Here is an 18,808-nt window from a genome sequence, read left to right as displayed (position 1 = left end):
ATCCAGGACAAAATTAACGCCATTGGAGTTACCCACCGCTCCATTGATGACCTCAAGAAAAGGTGGTATGACCTGAGGAAGGCTGCAAAGGCGAGGCTTGCAGAGAGGCAGAAGCAGGCAGAGCGCACAGGTGGTGGGAGGAATACAGCACCTGCAACAACTGCTCTGGATCTGCTGGTTGAGTCCACCCTCCAGCCAGAGAGTGTGAGTGGGGTTGGCGATGCAGACAGCTCAGCCAGAGCTGCCAACAAACAAGGTAAGATTCATTCACAGCATGCTGGGCACCCTCCACCCTACCCGCAATCCCCAGAGAGGCAAAGGGACTCCCACTCCAGTTCATGTTTTACCCCTAACCTGCAATGCATCATGGGAGATGTAGTCAGAAGTAACACATGTCAGAACAGGCAGTCCATCAAACCCAAAGGCATGTGACAGCAATTAGCAATTAGCAGGCAGAGGACAGTCAGTGTGATTGGCAGGCATTACATTTATTACTATGCAAATGCTGCCAGAAAAGTGAGCATATGTACATTCTGCCTCCACAATCGAGCCATCTCGCAGGGCAGCAGAGGGGAGCAGAGAAAGGGCACCCAGGCCAGAGAGGAGAGAGGAGGAGGACCAGTCGCCTGCAGAGCACACCAGCCCACCACCACAACACCCACCATCAACGCCACCACCATCACCATCACCACAGCTACCATCAACACCACCACCACCATCACCAATGCCACAATCAACGCCACCACCACCGCCAGGCAGGAGGCATGCAGTGGCCACCCTCCAGCCGATAGAGGTGTCCGAGGAGGACAGCATGGGTGGACAACAGTCTACAGTGGCTGAGGTTGACACCAGGGCAGGATCACAGTCCCCCACAGAGTGTGCCCACACATCTTACAGGCGCTGCAGGGCAAGGGCAGCCAGTCCTCATGTCCAGGCCAAAGATGACAGTCTGTTTGCTGGCCACGAAGGTAACATAGGTCCAGCGCCTGCAAGGGAGAGCAATCAGGTCAGTGCAGAGGGAGATGGCACACATGAATGCCCACATGCACCGCATTGAGTAGGGCATCGGTGCCATGAACAACACCATGGCTAAGGGCATGAATGACGTGGCGGAGGCTGTGAGGCTGCTGTGCAGCAAGTTAGATGAGGACCGTCTTACAAGGCGCAGGGAGCAGCAGAAGCTGGACAATTACACTAAGGCGTTGAACCGCCTGTCCACTGCAACCTCTCTCATGTGCAGACGCTCTGTGGCCATGCAAGAGGAGATGTCACACTGCAGTCGTAATGTGGCTAGGGGGCTGTTCACAGTGACCACTGCACTTGAAGTGCTCCAGACAGACAAGGTGGCTACAACAGGTGATGGGGTGAAGGTGAGGAGAGTCCAGGAGGCGCAGTAAAGGCCACAGCGCTGGCTCTGGACAAACCGGCAGTGCAGACAGTGGGGCAAGGGAACGTGGCAGTGCAGCGCGCGGGCGCAAGAAGTAGAGGCAGCCATGCTATGGTTGTACTGACATGTGTGATGTAACCCATGTTTGTGTGGACACTGCTTTTGATCTTGGTGGTGTGATATGGTCATTAAACACCATCACTAAAATACAGTCACTGGCTATGTCTCCTTACTCACTCAGAAGTAGTTGCATGTTATCTCAGCCAGTCTGTCTCTCCCATCCGGTACTGCTGCCACACCTGCTGCGCTGTGCTCTGGCTGTGGACAGTCCTCACCCTCGTCCTCACAGTCAGTTAGTTCCACTGCTGTTCCTTTCTTTGTGGCAAGGTTATGCAGCATTGCATATGTTGCTGTTATTTTGCAGCAGGTGATGGGGCGGTACTGACGTGCACCTCCACTTTTGTGGACGCAACAGAACCTGCTTTTTAGTAGTCCAAAGATGCGCTCCGCAATATTGCGCATGCTTTTATGTGCCACATTGTATCTCCTCTCACTTGTGGTGGATGGATTGAGAAATGGAGTCAGGATAAATGACCGCACGGCATATGCGCTGTCACCTATATGGGCAAGAAAGTACCATTAATCTGAGTCACCAATACATTCACTCAAGGTATCCATCAGGGTTTGTCACATTGATTTACCTAGCAGGTATCCTTCTCCAAATTCTCCCCCAGTCAAACGTGTGTATATCCCACTGTTGAGGAATATGTAGGAGTCATGGGTGCTCCCAGGGAATTTTGCCACAATGTTGGTGATGATGTTGGCTGCATCGCAGATGACCTGCACGTTGATGGAGTGGGTGGATTTTCTGTTGCGGTAGATGTACTCGGTGGCTGCAGGTGGGCAGATTGGTATGTGTGTCCCATCAATGCACCCTATGACATGCGGGAACTGTGCCTTTTGGTAGAAATCTCTTTTTGTTTCCTGCAGTTCGGCCTGTGTGTTGGGGAAGCATATGTAGTGATGCATCCTTTGCATCATGGCATCAAGGAAATTGTTAAGGAACCGAGACAGGCAGCTCTGCAACACTCCACCTGCCGCAGCTATCACCCCCTGGTAACTTCCTGATGCTTATAGGTGGAGGCAACAGAGCACCTGGACATGTGGTGGTATGGCGTGCGTCCTTGGTGTAGGATGCTCCAGGAGTAGGTGCAGGTCCCGTATCAGGTCCAGGATAGTTTGGGGGTGTAGCCTGTACCTTTTATGTATTTCTGCCTCAGTGAGTTGGAATAGTGTGATGCGCCATCTGTATATGCGCTCCTCCCTTCTCCAGATCCTCATTCCTGCTGCCCGTAGTCGTAGCTGCCTTGCAATAACGTAGAGGGCCGCCATTGTGTTGAGACTGTTGCATTTTGGGGCTGTTTAAATGCTGTGCACATGATTACCACCTGCTTTGAGTCAGTGTTAATTACCGACTCGTTATTTTAATGTAATTGTATTTTGCTTGTTTATGAGGGGATGATAATTTAAACAAATTGTTATGAATTTTATTTTAGTTTCATAATTTAAAAATGAGTTAGAATTAAAAAAACTATTTTTGTTGGTTTAAGTTATATTTGAAATATTTTATTTTCTTCATGCTTATTATATGACATATATATATATATTAAAGCACTTGCACTTTTTTTAACAAATTTAGTTAGTACCGTAATCTAATTGTGCACTTGCACTTTATTCTCAGTGGCAGCTACTATCAAAAATTTGCATAATTTGCAAAATTCCCAAATAAACTGCTATTTGCACTATAGTAACTTATAAACCTTAGGGTCTGTTAAATGTGATTTTGCAAATAAGCGAATATACTTACAGGGAATAAGCACTTGCACTTTATCTCCTACTGCTGTTAAGTTCACAAACTTGACAGCTGCTCGCACGTAATCTGCGCATTGCTTTAATAGACACGTAAGCAACAGATAGACCTATGAATAAAAAAGCACCAGCACTTTAGCGCATATGTGAGGGCAGGGGCTATTCTGGTCAAAGAGAGTAAATGTTGCTATTGCAAAGCGCAGTGATGACAAGCAGTGCTAAATCAAATTTTAATTAGCACGGTGACAATATATGGCGCGCGCTGTCCCGGCAAGCAAAGCAGACAATAGGCTGTGGTCCCTTTTTTTCTCCCTTTTTTTAAATACCAATACCCAGCTTATTATGCAGTATCTGTGCATTACGTGAATATTTACAAGTTCAACACTCAGGAAGGGCTTGTCCTTCAGGTACAATAAAGTTTATTGAATTGAATGTATAAAAAAACAAGTAAATGAGCATGGAGAGAAAATACATGAACAAAAGTGAAATTGCAATTATAGACATTTCGGTGCCGATTCGGATCCTGGAAAAAATTTCCCCATACGAATCGTATCCGGGATTTTTACCGTACGAATCGTACAAGTAGCGTACAAACTGCCAAGTATGATTCGTATGGAAAAAAGTCCATACGAATCGCATTGGGAAAATATCCCCACACGTCCTCGGGTCGGAAAATGTGTCCGACACATCCTCGGACGATTTACCCTACGAATCGGAAAAATGAAGTCCGACCGCGCAAGTACGATCCGTCCCGTCCTTCCAATTTTACAACCGTATGGAAAATACACCGTACGGACCGAACTGCAATAGCAACCATGGAGACATGTGCCCGCATACACGCCGAACCCCCTCCAGACCCCGCGGATGTTCGTGCCGTACCCCCACCCGTGTATGTACACCCGTGTATGTACGAGTCATACCCCCACCCGTGTATGTACAAGTCATACCCCCACCCGTGTATGTACACCCGTGTATGTACGAGTCAAACTCCCACATACACAGGTGGGGGTTCGACTCGTACATACACGGGTGTACATACACGGGTGGGGGTACGACTCGTACATACATGGGTGTACATACACAGGTGGGGGTTCAACTCGTACATACATAGGTGTACATACACGGGTGGGGGTTCGACTCGTACATACACGGGTGGGGGTTCGACTCGTACATACACGGGTGTACATACACGGGTGGGGCTAGGGCACGTACATCCGCGGGGTCTGGGGGGGGGGGTTCGGCGCGCACCGGGCCCCCAATTCCGCTCGCATCGCGCTGTACTTCGCTTTTCCGGCACTTTTTGGGTGCCGTAAAAATATTGCCGTCCGGACTGGTGTCGGTTCGAATCGTACTTCCTTGTTCGTGAAACGGAGCCTGACTGCGTCCCGACGTCACGTCGGCGCTTTCCCGGATCACATTTGTATGTATATTTTCGTCGGTCGGTGTTTTTTACGATTCGTACGGAAATGGTGTTTCCGTGCGAATCGTACTTCCATGTTTGTAATGTTTTTTTACCGGGTACGAGTCGGACGGAGAAAACCCTCCGACCGACGGTTCGTACCCGGTTTTTCCAGGATCGGAATCGGCACCTAAATCGCAGTGCTATTAACCAAACCATTAGTACACTTGAGCATGTATTTACTGAATTAAATTGAAACAACTAGAAAAATGATTTTACAACAATGAACTTTAATGATGGTGTGTAGTGTTTTGTCTATGTCCTTTTGTATCATGTCTTTGGTGTAAATCCGTTCAGTAGTTTTGGAGAAATATCAGAATTTACAGATATCAATATTTGGGAATTCTGCCATCTGATTGGCTGAGGCGTTACGAGCACAAGCTTGCTGCTTTTTGGCTGCGAGCGGTTGCAAATAAGAAGTGTTGGCAGCCGTTTTGTGATCACGTTGAAACGAGTAAGGGGGGAAAAGGGCAAAAAGAGTTGGAAACAGGAGGATAGGAGCACTGTAACCTCTGTGGGGGAGTTCGAAGCGAAGTAGTCACTCCTTCTGGACTGAAAGTGCGGTGCTGCTCAGAGTGACATGGTGCTGAGATGAGATGCTGCTACACTCGGGTATGAAAACGAGAGCCTAAACCATGAGGTCATTGCTGTAAAGTGATGTGCTCTGGTGTTTGTAGCATACCTGTGGAAGTAGTGTTAGTAGGCGTTTATAACATACAGGGAGTGGGAAGCGAACTACTGACCTCTACAGTGCGTTTATACTATACCGGAAGTGGGAAGCGAAGTACTCACGCCTACTGTTGTCAAGACTCGGGGATCAAACCGAGCTGATTGTTGTAAAGTGATGGGCTGTGGGTGCTGTAGCATACTGGCCGCTGTAGTATAACTGTGTGAGTAGTGTTAGTATGCATTTATACTATACAGGGAGTGGGAAGCAAATTACTCACCCCTACTGGTCTGAAGACTCGGAGATTAAACCGTGAACTCATTGTTGTAAAGTGATGTGCTATGGGCGCTGTAGCATACCTGTGGAAGTAGTGTTAGTTTGAGTTCATACAATACAGGGAGTGGGAAGCGAACTAATCACCCCTACCAATCTCAAGACTCGTGGATGAAGCCATGAGCTCATTGCTGTAAAGTCATGTGCTCTGTGTAGTATTCCAATGTAAGTCATAGTAGAATGTTAGTATGTAATGCTGCTATAATGTAAGTATGTAATGTTAGAATGTAGGGTTGTCATGAGGGGAATATTGGGGAGTTTGTACACGGTGCTGGAGAAGACGGTTGTCTTGCTGTCTGGTCCCGTTTAAGCTGTCTTCTTTTCCTGCAATAAATCTACTTATCGGATCCACTGCTGTCTTCCTTTTCACCACATAAATTTATCGACGAGCAGGAGAAGGTAAAAAGAAGGCAGCACTCACCAAGATTTTGAGCTTGCTTGCGTTCTGCTGAAGACCCGTTATCTTGGTGAAGCTGTTTCTACTCATCCCAGGGTCGTCGGCTGATCGAACTATGTGATACTACCTCTGGTGGGATTTATATTTTTTGGGCTTCCTCTGCCTCTTCACTACACTCTGGTTGCTGTACTACACATATGTACAAATATGCGTTTATACTAATTCTGTAGTTGTGCATTAACCAATGCATCATGGCCCTATGGAGCGCCACCTCCCAGGCGCAGGTCATAGAATGTCCCGGGGTGTGCATCCGTGGGACATTTATGTTTGCTATTACAGGGCGGGACCATTGCTTCCACCCTGTGATAGTAGATTCTTGTATGCCTCGTTGAAGCGAGAGGAGGAAAACCTCTTATCTCTTCAATAAAGTGGATACGGATGGTAAAAATTGAGGAAAAAAATGAAGCGGGGTCTCAGCCATTCATTTAAATGAGCCCAGTGGTGGGTAATGTTCCGGGGCCAATCCTATTATTATATTGCGGGGTCTCTGCAGCACTGGGGAACTTAATCTCACATGCAAATTAGGCGCAGGAGGGAACAGAGACGTTTCGCAGACTAGGGGATCGACACTTCCCCGGGTATTGTTTACGAATTGTTCGGGAGGCTTCGAGGCCAACTCAAGACCGGGGATCAGCAACCTCCGGGGCTTTACTTAAATATGCGGGTGGGTCTCGCCAGTCCTTGAAGCCTCGGTGGCCCTAGGCAGTGCCTTATTGGTTCTGAAATCACACAGGCAGTACTCATGGTGTTATAAAGTGATACACTCATAGAACCCTTGCCGTTGTAGATTTACCCAGGCTTCATTTATGTAATAGTCTGTTGGGTTATGTTTGGTAGGTGCACCGCAAAATTACATATGTTTTCCCTCATAACCTACTATCAACCACCGATTTTCACAATAAACTACAGACAAGTGTTGTCAGGAAAAGAAGACCCATACACTCACTTATTTATTGGTAAAAAATCTTTTATTAAAACAACACAAATAAATGGAAATGTAACTTTATTCGAACAACAGTAAAACATGAAAGAAGTGGGTGGGACTCCTCCGGAAGCAACGTACAAAACCTGCAAGAGAAAAAAGAAACATAAGTATGTGTGCCATGTCCAAGAGAACAAGCATTTGCAATGCAATAGGTCTCGCATTAACGCAAGTTTAAGCTATTGGCATTGTAAATTACAATGCCTTTTATTGATGTATTAAAAACGAAAACAAAAATAAAAGGCATTGTTATTAGCATTGTCAATAGCTCAAACTCGCGTAAATGCGAAACCTATTCCATTGTAAATGCTTGTTAATTTCTGGCAGGTCTACGACCAGGAGGGACCAGGCCCACTTAAAGCCCTGAGCACTGTACGTTTCAAGTAAGCGCCCTCTGCACGAGACTAAAGGTTCCTTGCCCTTTGACCCAAGGCACCCTGACCAGTGAGACTGGCTCCTGCTCACAGTGGGCCTCATGTAGGTAGCGTACCAGTTACCACTTCTTAAATACCGAGCCGTACCGACTCGGTATTTAAGAAGTGGTAACTCGTATGTAGGTAATGAGTCGGTAATTTTTACCGATTCGTTACTAGTCGGTAATTACCGAATCGGTATTTACCGATTCGGTAATGAGGCATACCTTCCCATTGATGGGAAGGTATGCCTCATTACCGAATCGGTAAATACCGATTCGGTAATGGGGGGAACACATACAAGGGTGGCAGGGTGTCACATTGACACCCTGTTGCACCCCTGATTCGGCCATGTGTGCACATGTGGCACACATACATGCCCTAAGGGCATGTATGTATGCCACATTGCACACTGCTACGCGCGTAAAAATGCATTTACACATACATTCATTATTTACCACCAACTATAAGTTGGTGGTAAATACCGACTCATGAACACACACACACACTCCCCCTACATCTCGATTTTGCTTTCGGAATTTACCGAATCGGTAAAATTACCGATTCGGAAAAGTTACCGATTCGGTAACATTACCGATTCGGTATTATTACCGAATCGGTAATTTTACCGATTCGGTAAATTCCGAAAGCAAAATATGTCCCCCTACATACCAATGGCCAAAATACCGGTCGGTAACGGTATAATTACCGAAAATCGGCCGTTACCGACCGGTATTTGGCTACCTACATGAGGCCCAGTATGAGGTTCCTATCACTAAAACTCACCACCATTGGCTCACCGCATGAGACCAGAGGCAGCCTTAAGCCGCGCTCATGAGCTGGCATCAGAAAAGAGGCAATACCAGCACGCGCCCTGAAGATCTAGTAAGGCGCCACTTAGGTGCTCTAAAAACGTAAAAATAAATATAATGAAATAACAAACCCGGGGGTTGTGTGCGCGCGCGCGCTAAAAGAAAATTTTAAAAAGCACTCGAGTGGTGCTCAGAGGCGCTTGAGTGAGTGCGCTGGCGATGAGCAGGTGCATGATCGAGCATCCTGCTCTTTTTCAAAGCACATACTCATGCTCGTGGCACGTGGCTGCGCACTCCCACAAGCAGTATGCCGCCACAAGCACAAGTATGTGCTTTATAAAAAGAGCTGCACGATGACTAAAGGTCTCCTATGCAGTGCATGCGCACAGCGTATACGAGACCTAAAAAGAAAGGTAGTCAGAATGAAAGGAAGAAAGTGACAATGGGACAGAGAGCGAGTGGGTGGAAGGGAGAAGGGGAGGGAGAGTCAAAAGAACAGAGGGAGGAGGAGACAGAGTGTCGGCCTTCTGCACCCAGCCCTCACTGTTCACCTCCCGCCACCCGTGTGTCTGGCACGCTGAGGTCCACGAGAAAGAGTGCTGTCCAGCAAGTCTTTCAAATGAAACAGAGATATGAATGAGGCCAGAGATTATATTATTATCTACGGCAACATCGCTTGTCTGCACCTGTGCACCCAGGCTGCTGCACTCCAGCCCCTTCCCCCGCACTGTGCTCAATTGCAGCTCCTGCGCACTGAGGCTTCACTGCTCACCTGCCACAACTGGTGTGTCCAACAACATGCCGGTGTGAGCTCCAACTCCGGGGTGCCTCTCATGGTGGCACAGCAGGTCTCCGGTCGTGGACGGTGTCTTGATACCACAATGGAAGGCGTCAGAAAGGCCAGAGCATCAGCACCGGTTGAGCACCTGCTGTGTGCTTTTTCGTGCAACTAACTCAGTGTCTGAAAAGGGAGAAATAATATAATGGTGGAAACAAATTAAGGTAAATGAAGGTTTATTTCAAGCTTAAGAGAGAACACCAGTTGAGTGCATCCTTCCTTCTTGAAGTACGATCTACCAACTGTTAGTGGTAATCGTGGTTCAAAGAGGAGTTGGAGTGCACAAGAATACACAAGGGCAAATAATAATATATGAGGCCAACGTTCACATACAAAGAAACAGAGCGCATGCTAGAAGGATAATGTGCACGTGCAAGGCAGTTGGGCAAGTCTGTGTGCATGTACACTTAGTAATCAGCCCGCTAGAGTGCCCCAAAAGCCAACTCCACGTGTCTGTAGGGCAGCGCTGCCCGCTGGATCAGGCCTACAGTACGGTCCAGCAGGTCCTTAAAATGAGAGAGATATGTGACTGAATGAGATCAGAGATCACATCATTACGCACTGCAGCATCGCTTGTTTGCACCTGTACACCCAGGATGATGCACCCCATCCCTTACGCTGCACCGCGCTCAATTGCAGCCCCTCTGCACGCAGGCCCCACTGCTCACCTGCTGTCATTGGTTTGTGTCCAAACATGACATCCAGCAGGGTTCACAATTCAGATGTAGTTTTGATTGCCAGGATGATGTACACCTCATGGATCCCTTTTTTTTATTGCACATTGTGATATGCGAGGTGGATGTGCCATATCACCTGAAGCAGTGTGGAAGAACTGGGAAATGAGGCACCATCGTTATCCTATTTATACTTACGCAAAGTGGGCTGGGCTTGCGTACGCTAGGCCAGCGTAGGGGGTTGAATAATTATTCCGGGGGACCTGGGCGTTGTTCAGTTCCTGCCTGGGCAGGAAGTGAACTTATGTGTGTGTCCCTGTTGCAGTTTTGACATTGCACAATCCGCAATTTACCTTAATGCAGCATGTACTGGGAGGGCAGCAACTATCGCTAATGAGATGCTGTCCGAAAACATTGAATGGACAACATCACATGTCGTTGTCATGCTTGTGGATATGCGCAGACACGCATGTCAATGGTGTGCGGTGTCATTGAAAGTGTTGCTTTCGCGAAGCGCACACATGTGAATGTGCTCAGATGGAGGGAGGATCAGCAGTGAGGCTACGTCATACACAGTGATAATGCTCATTACAGTCAAGCAATGCATGTCAAACGTGAATCTGAAAGTTTCACATATGACACACTACTATACTGGTAAAGCCTGACAACAGAGCATACTGCAACACAAATCTACACATTACTCTTTACTGTTTGTCACATGTGACCTAGGATGTGCACTCTGACCGTGGCTGATAATACCCCTTTGAGCCACCAATACCTAGGCCGAAAGGCAGCTCAATAATGCGCGCACACACACACCAGGGGCATCGTGTAACACACATTTGTGTTTTGATGTAACATTTCAGATGCAAGGCTATCACACGTGGAAGGCTACTGTACAGAAAATGATTAGTGATCAAGATGATCGTTGCATGTTGTGTGTACTATAAGATATGTGTACACAGCCAAAAAGTTTCCATAAAATCTCTGTAAGCAGAAGAGGTGTCTCTCATCAAACGGTGTAGAGAGATTGACTAAAATGGGTTGGGTCCTACAATTGTTACAATGGGAAATGTTATGAACCAATCAAAAGCTTTTGTTTAAGGTCACATGGCAAGCGCGCACCGAGTGCGCAAAGAGGCTGCACCCAATGCGTTTTTGTGAAAATATATTTACCATAATATAAGTTTATTACAATTAGAAATATATAAATGTGGAAAATATTTTAGATTATCGCTTGATCTCATATACACTTTAAACTTATTTAGATATAGTTTTGAGACATAAAAAAATAAAGGAGGGAATTGCGTACCCGGCGCGACACCATATACGTCTATGACGTAATACAGGGCCTGGCAGCGTGCATTCGTCGCATACGGAACGCGCAGCCTGCGTGACCCTATACGTAGATGACGTAACGCTCGTATTGGTACCGCGCAGCCATCGCACACCAAACTAGGAGCTGGCGCAACCATATACGTATATGATGTTAGGCGGGACATGGTGCTACAAAGCCGTTGGATACGAAATGCGCATCCTAAATGAGTTTCGCAATATCGCGGATGGGATTCGCGTGGTGATGGAGCTTGGTACACTACCGGTACAGGAGTTTAGTTTTCAAAAAAAAAAATATATATAAATACTTTTTGGGGAAGATATAAAAAATTACATAATTTTTCAAATAAAAAAAGGATAATATAGTTGCAAAATATTACACAAAAAATAGAAAAAATATAGGTTGTATACATATTAAAATATGAAATTAACATTTAAAATACCTTTGAAATTCACTGGAAAAACCATAGGTTTTACAGACGTTACAGTTAGGAATTAGCATTTAAAAAACCTTAGAAATCCACTGAAAAAACTATAGGTTTCACAGACGTTATAGTTAGTTGGACATTTGACTCATTTAAAACCAGAGAAATTCGCCTGTTATAGTTAGTTGAGCTAACTATAACTTGCGCGCCCGCAATTCACTGGTGATGACGTCACATATTATATCACTCATGACATGGTCAGTGACATCACTAATGACATCACTCATGACATCTCAAATGACATCACTGATGACATCACTGATGACATCATCCACGTGATAATCTGATGCATATACGGATGGCCTAATATAAACTTTGATACACGCACTCTAAAATACAGACTACTATTTTTGAAACCATACACACAACAATGCCAGATACTACATTCCACCCACTATTTCCTAGGTCTACACTCACATCCACTCACTTATAAATGCAGTTACTCATCAATACAGTACTATAATATGCACTCATACACCTATACATACAGTCACAGTCCGCCACTCATCCATAGAGTTACTCACACACCAAGTCAGTCATGCAAAGAATCAATCACATAGGCATTTACTCATGTATACAGTTATACAAACCAACTGTGTTATTTATATACGCACCACATCACTTATATATGCAGATACTAACACATACTTACTGTCTTATACAATCACTGATAGAAGCAGACACTCTTAACATTTTTAAATAAAAAACAATTGGGTGCCGATCACGATCCTGTAAAAACCGGGTACGAACCGTCGGACGGAGCATATTCTCCGTCCGACGCGTACCCGGTCGTAAAAATATACAAACATGGAAGTACGATTTGCACGGAAATACCATTTCCGTACGAATCGTACAAAACCCCGACCGACGAAAATAAACATACAAATGTGATCCGGGAAAGCGCCGACGTGACGTCGGGACGCACGCAGCCTGCCATTCATGAACCAGGAATTACGATTCGCACCGACGTCATCCCGCACGGACAATATTTTCCGGCAGCCAAAAACTGCCGGGAAATCAGGACGACGCGAACAAGGAGTACCTGCACGCGACGGACAGACATGGACCCGAACCTACGTGTCATCCCGGCCCTCATAGCAGTCGACCTCCTCTACAGGTTACGACGCAGACGCCGCAGAAGGTCAGAACAACAAAGGGAGGGGGGAAAGGGGGGGGCAGGACCAGGTGCAGGCCACAAAACCCCCACCAAAGTCACACAGCACACATGCCCTGGACATACCTGACCCCCAGGCCCTGGTCACTACGAGGGGGTGGGGGCGTCTCCAGCAAAGCCAGCGTCCGCCACAACGGAAGTGCTTGACGACGCGAACCGGAAACACAACAATACAGGTACGTCCCGTGTGTGGGTACGAGTCGTACCCCGCCCGCACCTACGTCACCCCAACAATGGCGGGACGGCTGTACCCACGTGGCAAAGGCCTGGGTACGGCCCACACAAGCATTACATAGCGTGGGTACGGATATGTACGGACCGTACCCCCACCCCCGTATGCATGGAGCGTACCCCCCACCCGAACAGTGTAAGTCTGACTCGTACCCTCACCCGCGTACGTATGGAGCGTACCCCCCACCCCAACAGTGTAAGTACGACCTGTACCCTCAGCCGCGTATGCATGGAGCGTACCCCCACCCCAACCGTGTATGTACGACCCGTACCCTCACCCGCGTACGTATGGAGCGTACCCCCACCCCAACAGTGTATGTACGACCCGTACCCTCACTCGCGTATGCATGGAGCGTACCCCCACCCCAACAGTGTAAGTATGACCCGTACCCTCACCCGCGTACGTATGGAGCGTACCCCCCACCCCAACAGTGTAAGTATGACCCGTACCCTCACCCGCGTACGTATGGAGCGTACCCCCCACCCCAACAGTGTAAGTACGACCCGTACCCTCACCCGTGTACGTATGGAGCGTACCCCCCACCCCAACAGTGTAAGTACGACCCGTACCCTCACCTGCGTACATATGGAGCGTACCCCCCACCCCAACAGTGTAAGTACGACCCGTACCCTCACCCGCGTACGTATGGAGCGTACCCCCCACCCCAACAGTGTAAGTACGACCCGTACCCTCACCTGCGTACGTATGGAGCGTACCCCCCACCCCAACAGTGTAAGTACGACCCGTACCCTCACCCGCGTACGTATGGAGCGCACCCCCCACCCCAACAGTGTAAGTACGACCCGTACCCTCACCCGCGTACATATGGAGCGTACCCCCACCCCAACAGTGTAAGTACGACCCGTACCCTCACCCGCGTATGCATGGAGCATACCCCCACCCCAACCATGTATGTATGACCCGTACCCTTACCTGCGTACGTATGAAGCGTACCCCCACCCCAACAGTGTATGTACGACCCGTACCCTCACCCGCGTATGCATGGAGCGTACCCCCACTACAACAGTGTAAGTACGACCCGTACCCTCACCCGTGTACGTATGGAGCGTACCCCCCACCCCAACAGTGTAAGTACGACCCGTACCCGCATACGTATGGAGCGTACCCCCCACCCCAACAGTGTAAGTACGACTCGTACCCTCACCCACGTACATATGGAGCATACCCCCCACCCCAACAGTGTAAGTACAACCCATACCCTCACCTGCGTACGTATGGAGCGTACCCCCACCCCAACCATGTATGTACGACCCGTACCCTCACCCGCGTACGTATGGAGCGTACCCCCACCCCAACAGTGTATGTACGACCCGTACCCTCACTCGCGTATGCATGGAGCGTACCCCCACCCCAACAGTGTAAGTATGACCCGTACCCTCACCCGCGTACGTATGGAGCGTACCCCCCACCCCAACAGTGTAAGTATGACCCGTACCCTCACCCGCGTACGTATGGAGCGTACCCCCCACCCCAACAGTGTAAGTACGACCCGTACCCTCACCCGTGTACGTATGGAGCGTACCCCCCACCCCAACAGTGTAAGTATGACCCGTACCCTCACCTGCGTACGTATGGAGCGTACCCCCCACCCCAACAGTGTAAGTACGACCCGTACCCTCACCCGCGTACGTATGGAGCGTACCCCCCACCCCAACAGTGTAAGTACGACCCGTACCCTCACCCGCGTACGTATGGAGCGTACCCCCACCCCAACAGTGTAAGTACGACCCGTACCCTCACCCGCGTATGCATGGAGCATACCCCCACCCCAACCATGTATGTATGACCCGTACCCTTACCTGCGTACGTATGAAGCGTACCCCCACCCCAACAGTGTATGTACGACCCGTACCCTCACCCGCGTATGCATGGAGCGTACCCCCACTACAACAGTGTAAGTACGACCCGTACCCTCACCCGTGTACGTATGGAGCATACCCCCCACCCCAACAGTGTAAGTACGACCCGTACCCGCATACGTATGGAGCGTACCCCCCACCCCAACAGTGTAAGTACGACTCGTACCCTCACCCACGTACATATGGAGCGTACCCCCCACCCCAACAGTGTAAGTACGACCCATACCCTCACCTGCGTACGTATGGAGCGTACCCCCACCCCAACAGTGTAAGTACGACCCGTACCCTCACCCGCGTACGTATGGAGCGTACCCCCCACCCCAACAGTGTAAGTACGACCCGTACCCTCAGCCGCGTATGCATGGAGCGTACCCCCACCCCAACCATGTATGTACGACCCGTACCCTCACCCGCATACGTATGGAGCGTACCCCCACCCCGACAGTGTATGTACGACCCGTACCCTCACCCGCATATGCATGGAGCGTACCCCCACCCCAACAGTGTAAGTACGACCCGTACCCTCACCCGCGTACGTATGGAGCGTACCCCCCACCCCAACAGTGTAAGTAGGACCCGTACCCTCACCCGCGTACGTATGGAGCGTACCCCCCACCCCAACAGTGTAAGTACGACCCGTACCCTCACCCGCGTACGTATGGAGCGTACCCCCCACCCCAACAGTGTAAGTACGACCCGTACCCTCACCTGCGTACGTATGGAGCGTACCCCCCACCCCAACAGTGTAAGTATGACCCGTACCCTCACCCGCGTACGTATGGAGCGTACCCCCACCCCAACAGTGTAAGTACGACCCGTACCCTCACCCGCGTACGTATGGGGCGTACCCCCCATCCCAACAGTGTAAGTATGACCCGTACCCTCACCCGCGTATGCATGGAGCGTACCCCCACCCCAACCATGTATGTACGACTCGTACCCTCACCCGCGTACGTATGGAGCGTACCCCCACCTCAACAGTGTATGTACGACCCGTACCCTCACCCGCGTATGCATGGAGCGTACCCCCACCCCAACAGTGTAAATACGACCCGTACCCTCACCCGCGTACGTATGGAGCGTACCCCCCACCCCAACAGTGTAAGTACGACCCGTACCCGCATACGTATGGAGCGTACCCCCCACCCCAACAGTGTAAGTACGACTCGTACCCTCACCCGCGTACGTATGGAGCGTACCCCCCACCCCAACAGTGTAAGTACGACCCATACCCTCACCTGTGTACGTATGGAGCGTACCCCCACTCCAACAGTGTAAGTACGACCCGTACCCTCACCCGTGTACGTATGGAGCGTACCCCCACCCCAACAGTGTACGTACGGACCGTACCCCCACCTCGTATGCATGGAGCGCACCCACACCCGTGTATGTCCTAAGCGTACATATCCTGAAATAGGAGGGGTGTGTGCAGAGTCCTCCCAGCAGTGCCCAGACACAGGAGGGGTGTGTGCAGAGTCCTCCCAGCAGTGCCCAGACACAGGAGGGGTGTGTGCAGAGTCCTCCCAGCAATGCCCAGACACAGGAGGGGTGGGTGCCTAACACTCCCAGCAGTGCCCAGGCACAGCAGGGGTGTGTGCAGAGTCCTCCCAGCAGTGCCCAGACACAGGAGGGGTGTGTGCAGAGTCCTCCCAGCAGTGCCCAGTCACAAGAGTGGTGTGTGCAGAGTCCTCCCAGCAGTGCCCAGACACAGGAGGGGTGTGTGCAGAGTCCTCCCAGCAGTGCCCAGACACAGGAGGGGTGGGTGCAGAGTCCTCCCAGCAGTGCCCAGACACAGGAGGTGTGTGTGCAGAGTCCTCCCAGCAGTGCCCAGACACAGGAGGGGTGGGTGCCTAACACTCCCAGCAGTGCCCCTGCAAAGAAAAGGGTGGAGTACCCACAGATCCAATGCCCACAAATGTCAGTCAGGTGCACAAAGATCCTGCAGTACATGTACCACATGTGTGCGAGGCTGGGAGTATACACATGCATAGCGCCAAAAAGAAAACATGTACACATGAAGTCATGACAACAGTCTACATACACAAGTACAGTGACCACCAAGGACACCACGAATGATGCAGGTGGAGACATCGCTCAGCATGCATGGCCCAAGTCTAACGAGTCCGTCACACACCCAGCCAATGTAGACACAGCTCAGCACCACATATTGGAAAGACCCTGCAGGGAAGATGTCAGGTTACACAGAGGAAGGAACACACCTTGGGACGATGTCACCATGCAGTAACTGCTTACATGAACAAAGTTATGTAGCCAACAGCTTGTGATGGCACACAGATACCAGGATCCACCCTATGACCAGCACAAGACTACAATTCCCACACACCCAACACATTATCACCACCCAAAATAATGGGGCAGGTCGACCAACAGCAGTACCAGACAGACAGTAGTGTACTAAGGAAAAATAAATTGCTTTATTCAGTATCCAAAAATCAGTTTGTCCCTTGAAAGTTCAAAATGTACAATGCCCATAGGGCAATCCAAAGTTCACATCCAGGTGGGGGACACAGTGGGACGCGTGTCCCCTAGCTTGCCTGCACAGTCAGACTCCTTCGTCTTCCAGAGCGGGGAGGGCATCATGTGGGGGAGAAGGACCAGGCACCGCAGGGACATGAGGGCGAAGGGTAGGCATCGTGGGTGCAGGGATGGAGGACTCCACCACAGGGGGTGGGGCAGGGCCAAAGGCGGAGGCCAGGATGGCGCTGCACACCTTAGCAAGGTCCTCCAGCGACTCCCCTGCACCCGAAGGAACCACAGGCCCCAAGGAGGGGGGGGGGCGGAGGGATGGGTCGCAGCGCCACTGGGGGAGGGTGTGGACAGGGGGGGGACTCAACCACCCTGACCGGGGACTCCCTTGACCGCTTGCGCGGTGGTGTCACAGTGGGGCTCAGGGACAGAGCGGCCATGAAGGAGTCTTTGACGGATATGTGGCCAGGAGAGTTGAGGGGAGGGGATTTGGAAGGAGTGGATTTGGTGGAATGCGGACTCCCACTGTGGCTGCGTGACTGACGTTTGCCCCCCGACCCAGTGGGTGTGCCTACTTCACCCTGTGTGTGTGTGCCAGGAGGTGTGCGTATGACCTTCCCTGCTGGTGTGGTGCCTGTGTCTGTTGTGGTGGGTGCATGCTGATGTCTGGGTGTACGTGGGACAGGCATGGGAGTGGGAAGTGTGGATGGGTCAGGGGTAGGGGGTTGGACGTTGCGCTGCAGGAGACCCACTGCTGCAGTCAGTGTCGAGTCAATGGACCTCAGCAAGTTGCGTTGGTCAGCCTGCAATGAGAAAATGCCCTCCAAGTATGCCTCCATGTTGTTCAGCACTTGGCTGTGGCCATGGAGGACATTAAGCATCGCAGCCTGACCAACCTGCAACTGCCGCTGGATGTCCACAGACTCGGCATTGGCGGCAGCAGTGGGGACAGGGGCAGGGGGTGCGGTGCCTGGCAGGAAGGAGACATGTGGTGACCGGGCATGCTGGGAAGGGACACGAGCAAGTGGGAGGCGGCTGATGGCAATGGAGGGGGCGGGGTGAGATGTTGTGCCGCTGTCAGCTGCTGGTGCAGCCTCCGCCCACTCGGAGAGATCATCCTCGGACCCGTCAGCTTCATATTCTGTCGTGCCAGTGGACAGGTCCTCGGCCTCACTCTCCTCCGCCTCAGTTCGACTCAATGTGCAAGCCACGAAGTCAACGCTGGCACTGGTGCTCGGTCCCTCCGCTCCGTCTGTGCTCATGTCTCCCTCCGTGTCCCCCGACGATGCTGTGGGCAAGGTGAAGAGACAGCAATTAATCATAC

General features: G+C 50.3%; 1 protein-coding gene across 1 annotated transcript in view; it reads left to right on the top strand.

Moving 5' to 3' along the window:
- Nucleotides 1-1,073: 1,073 nt before the first annotated feature.
- Nucleotides 1,074-18,808, top strand: part of LOC146782677 (extracellular calcium-sensing receptor-like) — a 121,760-nt gene continuing 104,025 nt past the window's right edge. The window contains exon 1 of the mRNA XM_085637175.1: nt 1,074-1,370. Coding sequence (XP_085493301.1) covers nt 1,074-1,370 — 297 coding nt within the window. The remainder of the gene's footprint in view (nt 1,371-18,808) is intronic.

This window comes from Triturus cristatus, chromosome 12, assembly GCF_964204655.1.
Source record: "Triturus cristatus chromosome 12, aTriCri1.1, whole genome shotgun sequence".
NCBI classification, from domain to species: Eukaryota; Metazoa; Chordata; class Amphibia; order Caudata; family Salamandridae; genus Triturus; species Triturus cristatus.
This window is presented reverse-complemented; position numbering and strand designations above follow the sequence as displayed.